This window comes from Canis lupus, chromosome 2, assembly GCF_003254725.2.
Source record: "Canis lupus dingo isolate Sandy chromosome 2, ASM325472v2, whole genome shotgun sequence".
NCBI classification, from domain to species: Eukaryota; Metazoa; Chordata; class Mammalia; order Carnivora; family Canidae; genus Canis; species Canis lupus.
In genome coordinates this window covers 47,392,576-47,412,528 of record NC_064244.1, presented here as the reverse complement: position 1 = coordinate 47,412,528, position 19,953 = coordinate 47,392,576, and the positions used below count along the sequence as shown (strand labels likewise).

Genomic DNA, 19,953 nt, shown 5'->3' with positions numbered 1-19,953 from the left:
CTCTCATGATTAAATAAATAAAATCTTAAAAAAAAAAAAAAAAGATAGTTCAAAGACTACATTTGATTAATTTTCCTCAAATGTTGGCCATATAAAAGAAGATATGCTTAGAAAGCATTCTAAAATTAAATGCAATGGGGCTGGTTTCTGAAAATCACACTAGGTGGTATAAGAAATAATGTATCAAAAAACACTTCAGAATTACTGAACTACTTAGGAAGGAAAAAAAAATCATTCCAGCCAAAAAAAAGTAGTTTTTATTCTCTTTTTTCTTTTTTAAGATTTATTTATTTATTTATGATAGACACAGAGAGGGGGGGTGGGCGCAGAGACACAGGCAGAGGGAGAAGCAGGCTCCATGCCGGGGGCCCGATGTGGGACTCGATCCCGGGACTCCAGGATCGCGCCCCGGGCCAAAGGCAGGCGCCAAACCGCTGAGCCACCCAGGGATCCCCTAGTTTTCACTTTCAAAAACATTTCCTATTTTTGCATTAACAGTCATTTTCCTATCAGATTCCTAAATTAAAATTTACTATTTGTCTGGTTTAATGCTTACAATCTTCAACAAAATATCATTCTCTACTAAGAGTTACAAAAGCATTACACATTTCCCTACCAATTTTTCTTTTAATCAATACATACCCTCAAACTGTATTTCCAAGAATCTCCTCCTGTTTCTTCCACTGCTGCAATTAAAAATACAACACATGTTGTTCATGTTATAAAAATGCTTCCAAAATTCAGTTTGGAATACAAAGATTTTAAATAATACAAATCTATTTCTATGAATGTTTTTAAACATAACACCAAAAGCAAATCCTTGGAAACACAAGGTCTTACACAGATTTCTTTACTATATACTACAGACCATATCTGTCTACATGAGTCTCCCATCAAGTACTTGATTAAGCTTTCTCATTCTCATTTTCATTAAAAATTCTCTATGGAGGAATGCTCAAAGTGTTTGTCACTTCCAGAATATCTGATATCATCTGACTGCACATAGTAAGCACTGAAATATAACTATAATCCTGAGATGATTTCATTCCAATATAACAATGGTTTATAAGATTAAATAATTAGTCACATTTTCCAAAATTTTCCATATTTAAAGTAAGATTTTAAAAAATGTAGAATACTTTAGGGACCTTTATAAACCTAGGAATTCGTATTTCATATTATACTACTCTATATACTGCATAAAGAAAGTAATATAAAACATAAAACTTTAGCTAAGAGAAAAAGCAAAAACAAAAAAAAGATACAGTGTAATGTTATATTTTCTAAATGAACTAAAATTATTTTTAAATAATAAAAAGTGGGAAAAGTCTTCCAAAATGTTTCAAGCATTCTTAAAATATAAGGAAATATATGAAGAGAACTATGCAAAACCACCCAGTCAAAAGCTAAAACCTGGTCTATGATTCACCAGGGTGAAAGTACTTCACACACAGGTACTTTATTAGACAAATGATATCTTGATTTTTTGTAGCAAGGACCCTAATACTTTTATTCTATTACTAAAATTCAAACAAAAAAGATCTCCTGTAAAAATATTTTAATCATCAAAAAATTTATTTTAAATTAAAATTTAAAGATGATCTGCTCGGGGCAGCCCGGGTGGCTCTGCAGTTTAGCGCTGCCTTCAGCCCAGGGCATGATCCTGGAGACCCAGGATCGAGTCCCATGTCGGGCTCCCTGCATGGAGCCTGCTTCTCCCTCTACCTGTGTCTCTGCCTCTCTCTCTGTGTCTCTCATGAATAAATAAATAGTCTTTTAAAAATAATAATAAATAAAGATGACCTATTCAGAAAACCGAAATTTTCATTTCTTTTTGAAGTAAAAATTTCTACAAATAAAAAACAGATGATATTAATCACAAAGTACAAACTGACCTGATAATAGAGACAGTTTATTTTTATTTTTGTTTTAAACTATATGGTATGTCCATAGGAACATCTAAAATCTTAAAAAGCCTCTTTCTTGAGAAAACTTTACATATTTGAAAAAAATCATTCATTTTCAGCTTCTCAATTTGTTCTATCAGATAACAAAGAGGACACATTAATTTTTAAAAGCCAAGACTCTCAGATCAACAGTGTTATATTAAAATATAATGCTGTTATGCATATCGTTCAAAAAAACTGATATTTAGGGAAGGGGGAAAAAAACTACACAAAAATTGAAAAATGGATTCTTACTGGGCACCTGGGTGGGTCAGCGGCTCAGTGTCTGCCTTCGGCTCAGGTTGTGATTCCCCCGGTCCTGGGATCGAGTCCCGCATCAGGCTCCCTACAGGGAGCCTGCTTCTCCCTCTGCCTGTGTCTCTGCCTCTCTCTCTGTGTCTCCCATGAATAAATAAAATCTTAAAAAAAAAAAAAAAAAAGAAAGAAAGAAAGAAAAATGGATTCTTACTGAAGCCTTCTGGGTCTTCTTCCCACATTGTCAGTTCTTCTTCAGTTAATAGAAAATAATGAGAGACTAATCTTCTACATATCTCTGTCAAAGTGGGATATGTGAAGAATGCCATTTTAATCTTATGAGCTTCTAGAGTTTCAGGGCTGCTATCTAGAAAAATAAATTTTTCAAGTTAATCACACGAACATTCTACCACATTTGGATTAACTTAAATGAATTTAAAAATACACTCTTGGGGGGAAAGATAAAGTGATTTATATAAATTTTCACTTTTAAGGGCAAGTTTCAAAGACACTTCTTTATTCACACCACACACACACACACACACACCAGTCTTGCGGCTGTCCCCCCACTACAGTCTACACATTCCTATGCTCTATTATCACACCGTATTGGAATGACTTAGATACAAATGTATTTCTCTCTTCTACAAGAATTCTTCATTCATCTTGGTATACATGCATACAAATGAATTCCAAGGTGTAGAAGTAACCTCACTAAATTAGAGAAAAATGTTAATTGTACAAATAAATTCAGCTTATAACATGAACTGCAGTGGTTGTCGAAGTACTTAGTTCTTTAAGTCCCCAGGCTTCCATTGATCTTCCATTATGCTACAAAAGATATTTTACTAAATGCATTTATATGGCTTTTAAAGCTGGCACTCACATACTAAAACTTCTAATCCTTATCTCTATTTCATGTCTAAGCAACATTGTATTTATCACACTTAAATAAATGAATTTCAAATACAGAAATATAGCAATTACTTCACATTTGAAATAATAAAAGGAAAAAAAAGAAAAAAAAAGAAATAATGGGGAAAAAATGCCAGTAAGGCATTACCTTCAAAATTTTTCGATGGTTTATAAGCATAATTTTTAACAATCATCTTAATAAGATTCATGCACTGAACAATGAATCGCTCGAATGTAACACCTTCACCAACTTCTGTAAATACATAGCTTACAGAAAATTCCAGTGATCTCTGAATTAGAGGAGTAAATGAAAAGGGATGCTGATCCAAGAAGTCCAAAAGCTATAAAGAAGAAAATTAAAATGCATTTTCACCAATCCATACAGGAATGTAATCATCCACAAGTACATTTTATAACTTTGCTAATATACATCTGGCAAGATCTGAACCTTAGTGGGGAGTCCACATATATGTAGTTCTACATGTAATACACATGTAACTGCTTTCTTGGGATACATCATATAATGTGGATTATGTCAGATTCTAACTACTGACAAGAAATTCTATTATTTCTGGTATGGGGTCCAAAATAGACCCACTTCATACTTAATTCATTACCAATGGATAAATATGAAACAAAAAGTCTAAAGTATACAAAAAACAGGACTTCAAATAAATAAAAGCAAAAAGTGAAAAAATTGTCCTGCCTTTCCGGCATGAACTACATTTCAAGTATCAAACAATTGATGGAAGAGAAAGAATTCTGGCTAATAATACAAACAAAATAACAGAATGCCATCATGCTGTAATCCCTTATCAACACATCAAGAGCTTCTAAAATAGTCAACAGGGAAAGGCTGCTAAGGACCTTTAAAATAGCTCTTAGGATCCCTGGGTGGCTCAGCGGTTTAACACCTGCCTTTGGCCAGGGCGTGATCCTGGAGTCCCAAGATGGAATCCCACATCAGGCTCCCAGCATGGAGCGTGGAGCCTGCTTTTCTCTCTGCCTGTGTCTCTGCCTCTCTCTCTCTCTCTCTCTCTCTGTCTTTCATGAATAAATAAATAAAATCTTTAAAAAAATAAAATAAAATAAAATAAAATGGATAGCACTCCCTCAGCATTGTGGACAAGCAGACAATATATCTCCTGATGTGATGCAATATGAAAAACACAGTAAGTACTCTTGCCATCCTTGCCCTCCTCTGCAAAAGAGTATGATCAAGTCTCTATATCTAACTATAAATTTATAAGAAATATGGGAAGAAGAAGGGAATAGAGACAAAGGAACATGGTAAGTAACACATCAGAATGCAAACAGCCAAATGCAAAACAGAAAAAAAAAAAAAAAAAAAAAACCCTAGGAGGAAAATCAATTATCTCAACAAATAAATAGCAATGGAAAAAAAAAATGCAGAGAGAACGGACACTACTGAATCCTGATTAAAACAAACCAACTATAAAAATCTAAGAAAAGCTAAAAATTGGCTAAAGAGTTAAATGAGAATAAAAGTCATTCCTACTTTTTAAATGTTTTAGATTTTTTTTAAAACCCCTTAACACTTAAGACATATATTCAAATATTTACAGATAATACTAATAAGATAGCTGAGATTTGCTTTTAAAAAAACCAGCAAGGAGGGGAGGGAGAAGAACCATACAGATAAAACAGAGCTAACCTTCAACATATGTTGGCAAATACTGAAGCTAATTGATGACCTCTAGGGGACTCAAAGTTACTCAATTCTATTCGGAGGTATGTTGAAATATTCCAATTTTTAAAGCCTTCATACAGTCAGATATTATAAATATGAATTTCATAAATGAAATTATTTATGAACACTGCACAGCTCCAGTGACTAACCACATCATGTCATTTTACTTTGTGGGGTTTTTTTTGTTTTTAACTTAAAAAATTTAAGTCCATTTTCTGCTGGATCTTGGAAGATTGGGTGGCTTTTGCTGTGGAGGTTATTTAAACTATAAATGTGAGAAATGAGGAGAAATGAAACTAAAGATAACTGCTACTTAACCACAGAAATAAGAACAGCTCATTTCTACTCCTTTTCTCCCCTCCTGGGGAACAGACAACCTTTATCTTATTAATGAAGCTTCAGGAAAAAAGGAAAAATAGGCTACTGATTTAGATACTGCTACCTGCCTTCAAATAACCTGTTTTAGTGCAATGCAGTCCTCAAACCAAGTCTTCCCAACAATAAGTATTTCTCCTAACCATCTCCAGGCCAAAATTTCATCAGAATCAGTTTCTATAAAACTTAAGTTTTATCAGAAATGTATGCACATTGCCTAGCGCATGGCACTCATATAATTCTATTCAGAAGATGTTTGATACTGATGATGATAATCTGTCATTTGGAATACAGGGACTTCCTGATATTATACTGTCTGTATTGTATGATCTATCTCCTGCTTAGCTGCACTGGCACCTTCTTTATGTCTGCTTTTATCCACTAGGCTTGAGAATAAGAAGCTTCAGAGGAATCAACTTCTCTGATATTTATTAGAATTTTTTTTTTACATCAAAGTGACTCAGCTATATGGCATATAAATTTAATTATTATATGCATGCTAAATACTTCAAAATACTGTTTTGTTTTAGCTTGCTATAAAGTCAGAAAATGGCTTCACGCAAACAAATATATGCTTACATCATTTTCCTTATTAAATCTGAGTATGCGTATTTTATTTAAGAAACATATTTAAGATAAAAAGAAAACTTACCACTTTAGTAAAAAGTATGATGGTCTTTTCTAGTCTATCTCTACATACATTATCTGTACCTATATTTCTACCTGTTAAAAATATGATTCAAATATTAGTATAAGTTTATAATACAACAGAAATTCACAATCAAAACAATGACAAAACTTTTTACAAAAATACTATCAGATACATTCTTCCATGTTTTCTATTATAAATTCATTACTGAACTTTTCCAACTCTAAAAAATTAATCAAGATTTTTAAAAAACAGTACCAAGTTTAACAGTTAACAGACACAGTAATCCCCAGTACCATGTTTCAAAAAATTAATCCTAAACATGTTAAAGTAAGAGTAGTAGCAATTTTATCCATGAATTAACAATAACACTTTCAAAATATAAATTAGCTATAACTAAAATTTACAAGTAAAAACAAAGCATTCAATAAGTAACATGTTCGTTATTTTTCACTGACAGTTTTCTTCAGATAATTTCTCTGGCATAATTAATTCTGCATATTCAGAAAGTGTCCACCAGCCCATCAACTGTTCTCTATAATCATACTCTTCCTATTCATCTCATTTACGTCATTCTCCTCTCTTGGGAGGACCCCTATTCTTCCCTATGCTTCTTCACAGGGTAACCAGAGAAAATGACCATTTTTATAAAAACAAGCCACTTTATATAACTTGTCTTATTCATCTTTGCATGCACAGTACCCAGAACAGTGCCTGGTAAAAGACTCAGCAATGTTTTTACTAAGCTGAAAATGACTGACATAAAATAATCAACAACTCCCTAAAAGTGAGTACACTAAAATATCTTCTCGGCCTAGTAAATCCCCAAATATACACACATGTACAGGATGTACACATATGTATATGTGCATGCAAGCAAATGTGTGCTATTTTGTGTTTCTAAATGTGTGTATCCTGAGCAAAGGTGCTTACAATCACAGGGAAAAGAAAAGGGTAACTAAGAGACTACCAGTATAACACAAATATGAATGCTAAATTCTCTTGTGTGTAGATGAGAGACAGTTCTAAAGATAAGCCAGTGAAAATTAATATACAAGAGATTTATAAAATTAAAGTACCATTTAAAGTAATTTATATCACACCCATATGTAAAATCAACTAAAAAAACAGAATCTATACAAAGTATGTGGCACAGGAGCTACATTTAATGAGTATTAAATACATGACAGTTGTGGATGTATACATGAAAAAAAGCAGTAGCAGTAAAAATATCTATAAAGGAATGGATACAAAACAGATTTTTAAAAAGTTTCAGCAATACTACTCAGAACAAGATGGGTATATGAAGACAAAGCTGAGCTCCCAATTCAACCTCAGAGGATTAGTCATCAAGATCCAAGATTTTAGTCTCACCAGATATACAAGTACAGGGCACAAGCTATGAATAAGGATTCTACAAGTAAAATCTACCGTCAAAGGAGTACTTACTGCATTCCAGAAATTGTTTCAGACGGTCAAATATTCCATGTAAAAAACCCTAGAAAAGAATTTTTTTAATGTCTCAATTTGTTGTTGTAAACATCTCCCTTATACTTTTCCAAAAATACTACAATGTATCACATCATTTTAAAAAGTTAAATTGAGATAAAAAATACTCTATTAACAAATCTTCCATAAGAAAATATAGTATTTCATCTCTTCAATGTCTTATTTCAGTTACCTAAAACACTTTGCAATAAATAAAACATTATTTATTAAGCATTTTATTTCCCTAAAGAATCTCTTTTCTCTTCACAGCTTCTATAGTCCCCTGACATACTGTTTGTCTATTTGTCTCCTCCCACTAAAATGTATCCTCAAGGGCCAGAACTTCACTGTGTTTATTGCTCTAAGTACTCAATATATGAATAAATGGTACCAATTATTTAAAGAACAAATTCTTAAGCTCAAGTATTAAATTTATTAGCTTTCAGATAAAAGACAAGTATCACCATTTATCATCTGGTAAAAATCTAAACAACCCTTATTTGTTAGTATGTATTTAAATAAATGTTACAAAAAATTTTACAGATATAAAGGGATAGTGAAAAGTAACTTTATTAAAATTTTTAAGAATTTAAACATCACATACTTTCTGGATCAATAAATTTTGGTATAAAACATCATAAAAGATGTCACATGTTTTTTCAACAAATAGGATGGTCCAGGTTTTTGTCACAAAAGAACTATAAGCTGAAGGCCTTTACTAGAATAGAGCATTATTTGCTCTTTGTCCTTAACAATGTGCTGTCCCCTCCTCCATTCTTGAGTTTGAGATAAATCAACTAGGATATCACCATCTGATGACTCAGAAAAAGATTTCACTTAGACAATTTCACCATCATCATTAGGGCCTAGAATGCTGCTCTCTGTCCGAGAGCATCCATCTTCTGATTCATGTAAAAATCATGAAACCTTTTCCTCTTGTCAACTTTCTTCTCTGTCATTTTGGTCAGAAAATGAAGAATTTTGAATTCTCAGTGTGTTAAACAAAAGGTGAAAGTAGAAAAGAAAGACAGTGCTCCCAGTCTTCTTTTATGCCTTCTTAAAGATGATGGGATACAGTGCACAACACATTAAGAAAACTGCAAGATGACCATTAATTTCACTACTGCTTCATCATTTGGCAATTCAATCATTCTTCCACTTTCACTGTATTTCAGTCTTTTTAACCACAGATGAGAATAATTGAAAAGTAATGATAAGTAACAAAAAAGTGATTTCTAGGATGATGAGCAAAATGTTTCACTATGGGAAGAATAAGATCATTGAGATCCCATATATATTTTACATTGATACAGTAGTCCAACAATCCCTGAAAGTATTGACAACATAGAATTTCACTCTATTTCTTTTAAATAAAATTAGTTTATCAATTGGGGGTTCTCCGAAGAAAGTACAAAATTATGAGTCATCAATTTTAGTAAGCTGATCAAGAGAATCAGGAATTTATAAAATTATAGATAGTCTATAATCGGCAGTCCAAATAAACGAAGTAAAAGTTTATGATTCATATTATATAACACAAAAACTCAAATTACCCATTAAGTAGTCATTTAAAGAGCACTTTAATTAGCTGAACTATTTACCAAAATCATTATCCCTCTTAATCCTCATAAGATCCAAAGAGGTAGATACTATCATTTCATCTTCATATAACAAACAAACAAACAAACAAAAAAGGAATAGTGTCAGAGTAGATAAGTAAATAGCTGGAGGCCATTCTATCAGGAAAAGGCCAAGTCAAGATTCAAATCCAAATCTGCCTCCAGAAACCAAAATCTCACCATTATCATACAGAGCTTCTAAAGTATCTTTTTAAGTTCCATGTTATTTTTAAGATTTTTGTTACTTGAAAAGTCATCATAACTTGTTAAAATTCTATTTTGTTTCAAACAAGTCAATATACTTTAACTGCTATAATACAGCATTTCTAACTAAGCAAAAGCTGACATACAGTTTCAGTAGACAGAAGAAAGACTCTCAAGGGAAAGCCAAAAACTCACAGAACATTGATAGTTTCCACTGAAAACCACTATTTCAATTTATAGGAATGTGATTTAAATCAATTTATTTTTACTAAAAAACAAAAAAACTGATGAACATAATCCATATTTTATTTAAAATAATTTTATGATATTCAGAATCATATTGCAGATAAAGATAATTACTGAGCCTTCTGACCTGATTTTACTCTATCCCATATTCATTCATTTTACAAGTAACTATTGAACATTTAATATTGGCAGAGACTATTCCAAGCTCTGGGATGGACAGTGAATGAGACAGTCTCTGCTTTTATGCAATTTAAAGCATTCCAGTGCAGGAAATTCAGGAGAAGCTGTCAAATTGGTTTCTGGAAAGGTTTTTTGGCAGTATAGCAATAAAAAAATATATATATTTAAAATATATCAGCATTAAAATTATGGCTGTTTTTATGCATATTTTGGCAATTTGGTAATACCAATCAATGCTATCAACGTGCTTATGCTTGAATCAACTATTTTCACTTCTAGTAAGTTAGCCTGAAGAGTGCATCAGAAAAGTACACAATGATATATAGATATGTATCTCCAAATGTTCATTCCAACATCACTGACCAACAATTAAAAACTATAAACAACCTATATATCCATCAATGGATAACTGGCAAGGAAATTACAGGAATCCTATATTAATGTTATCCCTTTTTAAAAATTAGCTCACTGACAGTAATCACAAGTATTTACCACAAAATCATTAAAAACATACTACTGGCATGAGAAAAACACCCATGAGAAAAATAACATACTAAGTTTAAGAAAAAGTAAGCAAACAAACAGCATATGGGTCTCATTTACATAAAACTGAGGAAGAGAGAAAAGTATATCTGAAAGACTATGCATAAAATCTCTTAAAGTATACTTACAAATTTTAGCCTTATCTTTGATAGCAAGTTTTCAAACGACTATTTCCTTTCCTTCTGTTTTTTAACTTTTCAAAAACTAAGCATATAACACTTTTATAGAACAAAATAGCCAATCATGCTATAATGATGTATATACCAGCTTTTATTTTATTTATTCATGAGAGACACAGAGAGAGAGAAAGAGACAGAGACAGAGAGAGAGAGATAGAGGCAGAGACACAGGCTGAGGGAGAAGCAAGCTCCATGCAGGGAGCCTGACATGGGACTAGATCCCGGTCTCCAGGATCACACCCTGGGCTGCAGGCAGCGCTAAACTGCTGAGCCACCCAGGCTGCCCTATTACCAGCTTTTAAATTCTTTTAACAGTAGAATCGTTTTTGCAATCAAAATCTTACAGATAGACAAAATATACTGAAGATTTAAAACAAGAGTAACTCTGATCAGCTCTGGTAGGGCAAACTCTTAAGACCCAACTAGATGTACTTTTTTCCACAATTCCTGTTCAACACCCCCAAAGCAATCTACAGAAAGCACCATTTTAGCTGACTTTAACTTACTATGAAAACTAACATAGATCTGAGTAAATATATAACACAATCTCATTTTGTTTCAGGATTAGATATATACAGCTATATATTCTACACAGAAAAAGTAAATGGTGCCATACAATGAATATACATCACAAATGTTGGGCTTATCAACAGAGTTTTCCCTTCTTGTATATATATTTTCAAATGACTTACAAAGAGCACACATAAATGTTATGATTGAAGAAAAAATTTCATTTTAAATATAAAAAACAGACAAAGGGAAATATCAAGGGTATAATTAACTATCCACAATGGACCTAGAAATGTTTTAAAAGCATTCAAATTCAGGAAGCTCACCCAAATTCAAATTATAAATAAAGCAATGTACCATGGCACTTGAGAACTGTCCTAGGCTTATTTCCTACCCTTCACAAAGGAGCTGCTTTGATATACTAAAAAAAGGCCATAAGTCTAAAAGTATAACATACACAAAATAGTAAAAGCTCACTCAATACAAACTTGTAAAAGAATGCCAAGCAAAAAGAAGAAGCTTTAAAACATTCAGGAAAATACCAAGCAAGTTCGCAAAGCCATAAAGACTCAGTAACTTCTTTCACTTACCATCACCTCCATATTCTTATGAGGTTCCACAAATCCATTAACAGTTAATTTACGCAGCACTGAAAAGTAAAATTGAGCTTTATTGCATCTAATTGCCTCATATACTTTATCCTATTAAAATCACAATCATAACAAAGACTCAGAATCACAAAAGCTTCATCAACTGGGGGTTACTCTAACTTCATCCTTTCATAGAATAGTAAAGAAAGGTAATCCCTGGTCATTGGTTTGTTTCCCGTGGGAAAGATGGAATGATAGCCAAGTTCTTGGGACTCAAACACTGTGTTCCTCTCAGATATCTTAACTACTTATGTTTCTAAAACCATTTTGCAAAATTTAAATTCTATAATTGTTAGTACTTCTCATCTGCAATAATCCCTAGTTTGAAACTGAGAAAATTACTACCTCTATTCCATAACCTTGAAATATGTCTCAACAGTGACCAAAAAGCTTCATTTAGTTTTAGGCTACATTAATGAAAATACAGTATCTCCTAAAAAGGATATAAAAACTAAACTATTTCTAAATCTGAAATAGATCATAGTGCTCAAGTATAAACATCACATTTAACGTATAACCGCTATATTATACACAAGAGAGACCAAGCAGGATAAACAACTGGAAGTCAGACCTAGATTTAAATCCTAGCTCTAACATCTACAACTGTATTATTTTGAACAACTTTTCTAGATCTCACATTCCTCATCTATAAACTATGGTTAATAAATTCATTTGTTCACACAAAAGTACTTGCTCTACATCACCAAGAGTGTCCTTTCTTTTGCCCTTCATCACTTGGTTAACTTCCACTTATCCTACAATAAATCTGGTTCAAACATCACTTTCTCAGTGAAGTCTTTTCTGACCACATGTCAGTTACCATAATATTGTAAGATCACACTGTCACATGTCATTTCAGATGTATTTGTGTGATCATTTTATTATGTCTGTCAACCCAATGTCAAATACCACCATGAATTTATTTAAATGGTGAATACATACACACACACAAACACACACATTTAAAAGATACTAAATGCACAAAGGTTTAAGCTCAGATTACATATAGCAAAAACTGCAGTCTTAAGTATTGCTCAAATCATAGAAATTTAACAGCTGGGCAGAACAAATATTTTAAAGGGAAATGCTATAGGATTTTTCCAAGTCAAGATATCTTAGAAATGCTACGACCCTGAGACAGGGAAGTATTGAAAGGCTAAAAGCAGGCTAATGTACAGTAGAGCTGCATCCTTTCTGTCAGGAGTTACTCTCTGAAATCGGTAAGATAAGAAAAACCCAATCAAAAGCACTCAGGAATATTCCTTGATCGTTAAATACAGAACTTACGTAAGTTTTGTATCATAACCTTACACCACTTTCTCTAATTCTTTCTGGATGAATGTTTCCCTCTAAATCCTTTTAATTTCTTCCTCAAGGATGTTGACAAAACCATCTCCACTCACCTATATAACCAATCAACCACGCCATAACAGAGAACCACCTATATAACCAACCAGCAATGAATTTTATTTGTCAACAGTTCCTTGAAATTATTCATGCTTTTCCTTGAAATTATTCACACTTGTTTACAAGGTTCACCAAAATGTGTTGACCTTTTGAAGTCTGCGCATCCACTGTCTGATGAATGTAAGTGATGCTTGAGAGTATGCAAAGTGTACATCAGCATCCTAAGGTACTAAGGGGAGTATGACAAAAGGGCTTATTTAAGCCAAAGGATGCAAAATGAGCCACAGTAAGAGAACTAAAAGCTGCTTGAGATCAAACTAATAAACACAAACTAAAAAGAGCCTAAGCACAAGAAGAAGGGAGAGACTGGAAGACAAAGAGCATTTTATAACAGAAAGGAACCTGAGATTATGTTCATCAAGATAAAAAGCTCAGGAAAGATAAAACAGAGATTTGGGCTAAGGAAATACATACAAGCAAAGCGTATGAAACCAGAGGCCAAGATGGCACACCATCCAGCACCTTCTAAAATCCAAGTGAGGTTAAGGTACAAACAAGAAGGACAGAAACTGAGTTCTTATGGAAAACTGGGAGACAGAGCTCACTAACACTTGAGGACCGAAGTTTAGGGAAGTTAGCACAGCAATAAGAGTAGGAGCCTAGAAAGGGAAGTGTAAAGTAGAAGCAAAAAAAAAAAAAAAAAGTAGAAGTATTTGAAAGAACGTATTCAGAGCCCTGGGACCCCAGCAATGTGACTATAACAAATCTATCCCACACTTTTACAAATTAGAGGAAAAGCTATTCTCACAAAAGAAAAAACCACAAATAAGGCCTCATCTCTGAGGGAGAAACTAACCACTTATTCTCCAAGGGCAAGGAGGAGCAGATAATCCAACAGTGGAACTATTTGTTGACTCTTCCAAGGTATGTCATTTGCAAAATGAACAAATCAAGTTTAATAGTACCTTTCAATGACAGCAGAGTTCGTTCTAGTGAACTTAGAACTGCAGCTTCATTGCCAGAAGAAACTTGTTGAAGGAATGTGTCTGTATGGTGATTCCACAGAGAGCAGGCAAAATTATAAATTCCAGAAGCTAACTGCAAAGAAATATCAACAAATTTGTTCACAATAAAAAAAAAAAAAACAGATTTCAGTTATCAGATCTACATAGTAATACATTTCATTTTTTATGTCACCTTTTAATTTCAGTTTTAGTCTCCTTTTCAAGGGGATGTGAAATAATTAAGTCATTTATCACATTTCAAACTTTTTAAGGCAAAACGAACAGTATTAGGGACCATTTGTTGGCTGCTGCAGTGTACACACATATTCACACCTAAAATATTAGTTGTGCTTGAAACAGTACTTAGTCTAATGCCTGCACTGCAGTCTGACATTTCTATTTATTCCTTTTTTCTTCCACTGATATGTTGCAACACTCAGTTTTTAAGATAAAGACAGACTGTCACTGAGTGTAACACACATAAAACAATATACTAAGAAATACAAAAGAACGAAATTTCTGTGTCCTGCCAGTTCTCAGTTCTATCCACGATGGTTTCAGGGCATTTTAAAGCGGGAACGTACAGACCATGATGCTTGTCAGGCTGCTTTCCTAATATGTACTGCTACCTACAAACCTGACTTTCATAATGGGATGCAGTAGGCCTCTGCCACCCAGGTTAACGCAGAGCCATTTTGTTTTGTTTTGTTTCAGAGAAGGTCTAAGAGCAATGCAGCTGAGTCTACAGGGCCATTTAATTTAAATAAAAACGAGATGAAAGTACATATATAAATGACTAGTTATCATTAACATACTTCAGAATGGTTTTTCTTATTCCACATAAAAGTATATCATTTCCACTAAACACTAGACTTATAGCAAGATTAGAAACCAGGCAGAAATGCAATTCTGTAAATATAAGAAAACTTCCATGAAAAAATATTTCTATTATTTTAATTCAAAAAAAATTTTTTTTAAAGATTTTATTTATTTATTCATGAGAGACAGAGAGAGAGAGAGAGAGAGAGAGAGAGAGGCAGAGACACAGGCAGAGGGAGAAGCAGGCTCCATGCAGGGAGCCCGATGTGGGACTCGATCCTGGGACTCCAGGATCACGCCCTGGGCCAAAGGCAGATGCTCAACCGCTGAGCCATCCAGGGACCCCTAATTCAAAAATTTTTAATGGCCTGTGCTTACAGGTGTAGGGTAAGAGCTTGGCCAAATCCCCCTGGTGACTTTGCACATATCTACATAGGCCACAAAGACAAAGGCTTGAAACTCAATTAATAGGACTACCAACAGAACATATTACAATCCTCCTGGAAAACAAGAAATGGAAAGTTTGTAAGGAACTGCTACCAGGCCATGTTCCTGCTCACCTCCTCACCTTCCAGGTTCTGATGAGATAAAAGGTTTTCTGACCCATCCCCCTCAAAAGAGAGCTGCAGAAAATAAAACCACTTAGTTATGGTCTAGAACCAGCTCCTTAGCAATGGGGCATCCCACAATTTGCACCTGAGTCATTCAATCCATATTGCTTTGGTCAACCTTTTAGGTAAGTGGAACAAAAACCACAGAAAATTGGTACTAATCTCATTTCTCTGTCTAAAATAAGTAATAAATTGTCAGAATCTAAAAGGGCCTTTGTCTTTACCAAATGATCAGTAAAAGCTGGAGTAGGCCCTTGCTTGAAACAAGTACAGTGACTCCTTATTAAGTAGCTTCAGCATATTCTCAAGTACACATGGAATACTTCAGAGAATGAAATCAAGTTATTTAATCTTAATGTTTCATGACAGCCAAAATATAGGAGTGATAATTGTTTCAACACTGTTTTACAGCAAGCAGCAGTATCACAAACAGTTAAGGATCTAATACATCAACAGGCTATAATCTAATCTAATCCAATTTTCTAATCTAATCAGAAGAAAAAAACACTTCAAAAAACTTGTAAACTTTACTTATAACTATAGTGAACTTCAGTATTTTTCTTAGTAAGTCCTTTCTTAGAAAATGAGGTTAAATATATGTCTAGAATTGGAAAATCCACAATTTCAATTTTTATTACACTTACTGTGTAATTTTAAATTAGAGCATCCTACACTTTTCCAAACATATAAATCATCAAAATATGTCTGCCAGAAAAGTGAAAGAAAAGAAAGAGGTTTAGAGGCAAAGAAGGAGTAGTAATGATATATAAGACCTAAAAGTAAAGTTTTAAACTAAAGTATAATTTCTTATTGCAGCAAATATTTCAACAAAATAAACAAGTCTTTAGCCCTGACCATAATTTTTAGACCTGCTTTATGCGTATGTAGTAAATAAAATTTAAGGAGTGCCATACCCCAATTTCAAATAAGAACAGAAGATTATTACACTCTAAAGCAGTCTCTTGCTCACAAATTACTTTCTAGCCCTCCTCTCCATCTCCTCCTTAAAACTACTTGTTTCGCATTAACTTCTACACACAGATTTCATTCAAAATGTTCAGACGGATGTCTATATAAAAATTTGTTTTCTAACAGTGGATCTGAAGTCCCTTGAACTCTTGTAAAAGGTATTTTCAGGAAACAAGTATTTATGCAGATACTATTAACTACATGATAAAATTAACAAAGGTTACAACAGAATAAGAGTAGACATTTACTGAACCTACTCTGCACTAGGCAATGCTCTCAGCCTTTTACCTTTATCACCTTATTTAATCATCACAATCTAAAAAGTAGATATCCCCATTTTACAATGAAGAAGTCGAGGTAAAGAAAGGTTAAGTAACTTGCCCAAGAGTAAAGAGCATAATTAGTAAGAGGAAGAGACCAGACTGAAATCAAGGAAAGTGCTCAGAGCTTAGATTTTTAACTTCTCTGTTCTAATGCCTCTTAATATACAGTACATAGCATTTAACTACATAGTAATATAATAAAAGAAATAAACATTAGTTGTACAAATCCTATTTAAACTTTTTAGTACAATACCAAGTAGATACTATCCCATACATTCAGAATCAATTATAGTAAATCCTGTTCTCCAAAAGTTATGTAACAATTCAATAATGTCAGAATTTTCTTTTCATAAAAACAAAAAGGAAAACTGCCCCACACTACCTGAGATCAAAACTGCTGCTAATATGGATGCAATAGATTGTTTGAATCAGAATCTCACCTAACAAATTCTTCCGGAAGCCTTACCCTCCTTGGTATAACACTCAACAGAATAACATGTACTTCTGTTCTATTATTTACATGAATACCTATGCAAGACAGCTAATATAAACTGAACATTGTTCATACATAAATATATAATCTTTGTATATATAATTTGGAGCAAGTCCCATTCATTAATCCTAAGAGTCATAGGGCCTTTTATCTAATTCTCAATGTCCTCCTCTAACACTACATGCCAGACTCAATAAAGAAAACAACAGCAACCCATTCCCTAGTTTCTCAATTAAAAAGCAAGATTAAGCCTGAGAAAATAAGCTGACAAAATGAAATCTGACACCAGCTGAAAAAAACAAAACAAAACATGTAAGAGATAATCTACCATCCTAAACCAACAGCATAATATAACTGAACTTAAGAGGTTCATGGCATGGGGTGCATCAAATAGAACACAATTCAAGAAGTGATGAAAGGAAAGAACCTCTTATTTGTTACAAATAAGGAAACAGCTCTCAAAGCAATATCAGGCAGTGAGGCTAGTACTGGAAACTTTTATTCAATTGATCAGGGGGCAGGAGCAAGGAGCTCACCAAGGCACTTAGGTTCAACTGCTCTTGCCTAGCATGTCAATATGCTGTTGCTGGTGCATACGTCCTATGTTCAAAAACTGGAAGAGAACTCTGCCCACTGGAGGAGACCTTAGAGTTATAATGAACTAAAGGTAACTTTAGCGCAACTTTGGAGGCTTCTGCCCAGGTCCTCACTTCTAATCCTGCTCAAACTGGCTCAAGTAAGGGCTACCAGGCAAGAAGCACCTAGCAAGGGGCTCTCAAGTGAAACACCTAGAACTGTTGGTTCTGCAAGTTAAAACACATTCCTTTCTTTTGTCTCCCTCCCCAGCTTTCGGCCCTCTTATTTGGGCCCTCTTATATGAGTAACTTCCTGTTGCATTCTAGCTAACAAAAACATTTCAGATTAATTTTCAACATATTTTACAATAACATGAGCATAACATTAGCAAAATGGCAAAACTACTTTAAGTGTTGTAATTTTTTCATGCACTACTTCTGTTCCTGGAGAATCTCTTTATATAGAATTCTATCACCTGAATATGCACATTGTAAATTATGGTATACGTACCAAACATAAAATCCTCCCTACTCACTCCCAATACAAAAAAAAAAAAAAACCCAAAATATACCACAGAACATCTGTGTACACTGTACCATAGGTTCTTACTGTCACAAAAGTAAACAAAAGGAAGTTTTTCATTATGGTGAAATCAGTCATTACAGTAAAATTCCATTTTGCTCCATAAAATTGTCTTCTTTTCCTTTTACAGCTTTACTCTAATACATGTGTAAGAAAATTGTGTAATTCAGATAATCAAAGGTTCTATCCTTTCTACTTTAAGCAACTTTCAGTAAATTTTGAAATTTTCAGCCCCATTTCTTAAACATAATGTCATAATATTTACAGATTTAAGGAAAAGTTAGATCTTTATTAATTCTTCTTGCTTTCTAGCCCCTGAAAATTAACAATTATTAGCAACTAATTACTTTGATTAGTCATATAAATATGAAAAGCACTTAAGTAGCTTGGCATACAGCAGGTATTGCTCAATGAAGGCATAGAGCATTTAAGACAAAAATCAAAAAAGAACCAGTTGTACTGAGAAAGAAAATTTTTTTTAATTTATTTTTATTTATTTTTCTTTTTTGAGGAAGAAAATTTTAATTGACATTCTCCTTTGTCTCCTATTCCATTCGGAGCTAAACACCTAGTTAAGGACATTAGGGGTCTATTAAAAATCTCATTCAAGATTCTTTTTAGCTGGCCTACAAAAAAAGGGCCTCTACACAAACTGGGATGGTTGGAATGAAGAAGCAGCAATGGCACAACCCTTTCAGCCCAAGAGTAAAAGGGAAAAGACAGATAATGAAGGAGGAAATCACAAAATTTGTTTAGAAGCACTGTCAACTAGCCTATATAAACAAGTCCTGCCCTGTTTTACATGTCCCAGAAAATACCAACAGCTGTGTGCTCATAGATGGCTCAGATGGAAAAGGAGAAATAATGCAGCAAGTAGGCAAAAGAAAAACTTTTCTTCCACATTTTCTTTTTAAAAATGTGGAGGGAGAAGGGAGACAATTCAGTGAAACAATATAAAAATAAGCTATTTAATGAAACATTTTAGGTACCGGTTCACAAAACCACAAATACTTGCACTTTCTTTTTCTAAACCAGAAGAAACAGTGCCACCCACTGACTGCTGAGTGATTTTTAACCGATAAGTACAAAGACTTCATTCCTTGAATGTCGAAAGGGAACCATTACAGGAATTATTTCTTTTAGCATTTAAAATGTTCCTACACTTTTTTAGCCTCCAGAACACAGTTCTCACAATTTTGTCCTAAGAAACATTACCAATGAGAAACTTTCAAATCAAAGTCTTGTAATTCATCACTAATAGTGAAGCACAAAATTTTACCCATAATCTATAGTGTCAAATCTGCTTAACCTCAATCTCCTCAATAGTCATGAGATGTAAAACATACAAAATCCTATAAAATAAATGAGTCAAATCTTTCAGCAAGTAGCAAGGGGGAAAAAAAGGAAATGAATACTATTCTAAAGTAAAAGATATTTAAAAACTTGACCAAATGTACCCATCTTATTCATTTTTCTGGTCAAACCACTTGTTAAAGTCTGAACAATGTAGAAAATTTGCTCAAAGTATTGGATGGTACTAAATCACTATTTTTACTTTTCTTAGGTTTGATAAAAGTTAAATGATTATAAACATAATAAGTATCTTTTTACAGATGAATATTCAAGTATTTAGTGATAAATCACCATTAAATCTTTAAATGCTTTAAAACAATTTAGGAAAAAAGGTGAAAAAACAAAA

General features: G+C 33.4%; 1 protein-coding gene across 3 annotated transcripts in view; it reads right to left on the bottom strand.

The window, feature by feature from the left end:
• The window catches only part of IPO11 (importin 11), a 200,795-nt gene that overhangs the window by 136,345 nt on the left and 44,497 nt on the right, over window positions 1-19,953 (bottom strand). For all 3 annotated transcript variants that reach the window (XR_003136545.3, XM_025446994.3, XM_025446993.3), the window contains exons 6-12: window positions 13,843-13,975; window positions 11,411-11,469; window positions 7,301-7,349; window positions 5,855-5,925; window positions 3,265-3,457; window positions 2,416-2,568; window positions 643-686 (exon numbers count right to left, since the gene is read on the bottom strand). Coding sequence is in view for 2 of the 3 variants with exons in the window: in XM_025446994.3 (XP_025302779.1) it covers window positions 643-686; window positions 2,416-2,568; window positions 3,265-3,457; window positions 5,855-5,925; window positions 7,301-7,349; window positions 11,411-11,469; window positions 13,843-13,975 (702 nt within the window). In the remaining variant the exon portion in view is untranslated. The remainder of the gene's footprint in view (window positions 1-642; window positions 687-2,415; window positions 2,569-3,264; window positions 3,458-5,854; window positions 5,926-7,300; window positions 7,350-11,410; window positions 11,470-13,842; window positions 13,976-19,953) is intronic.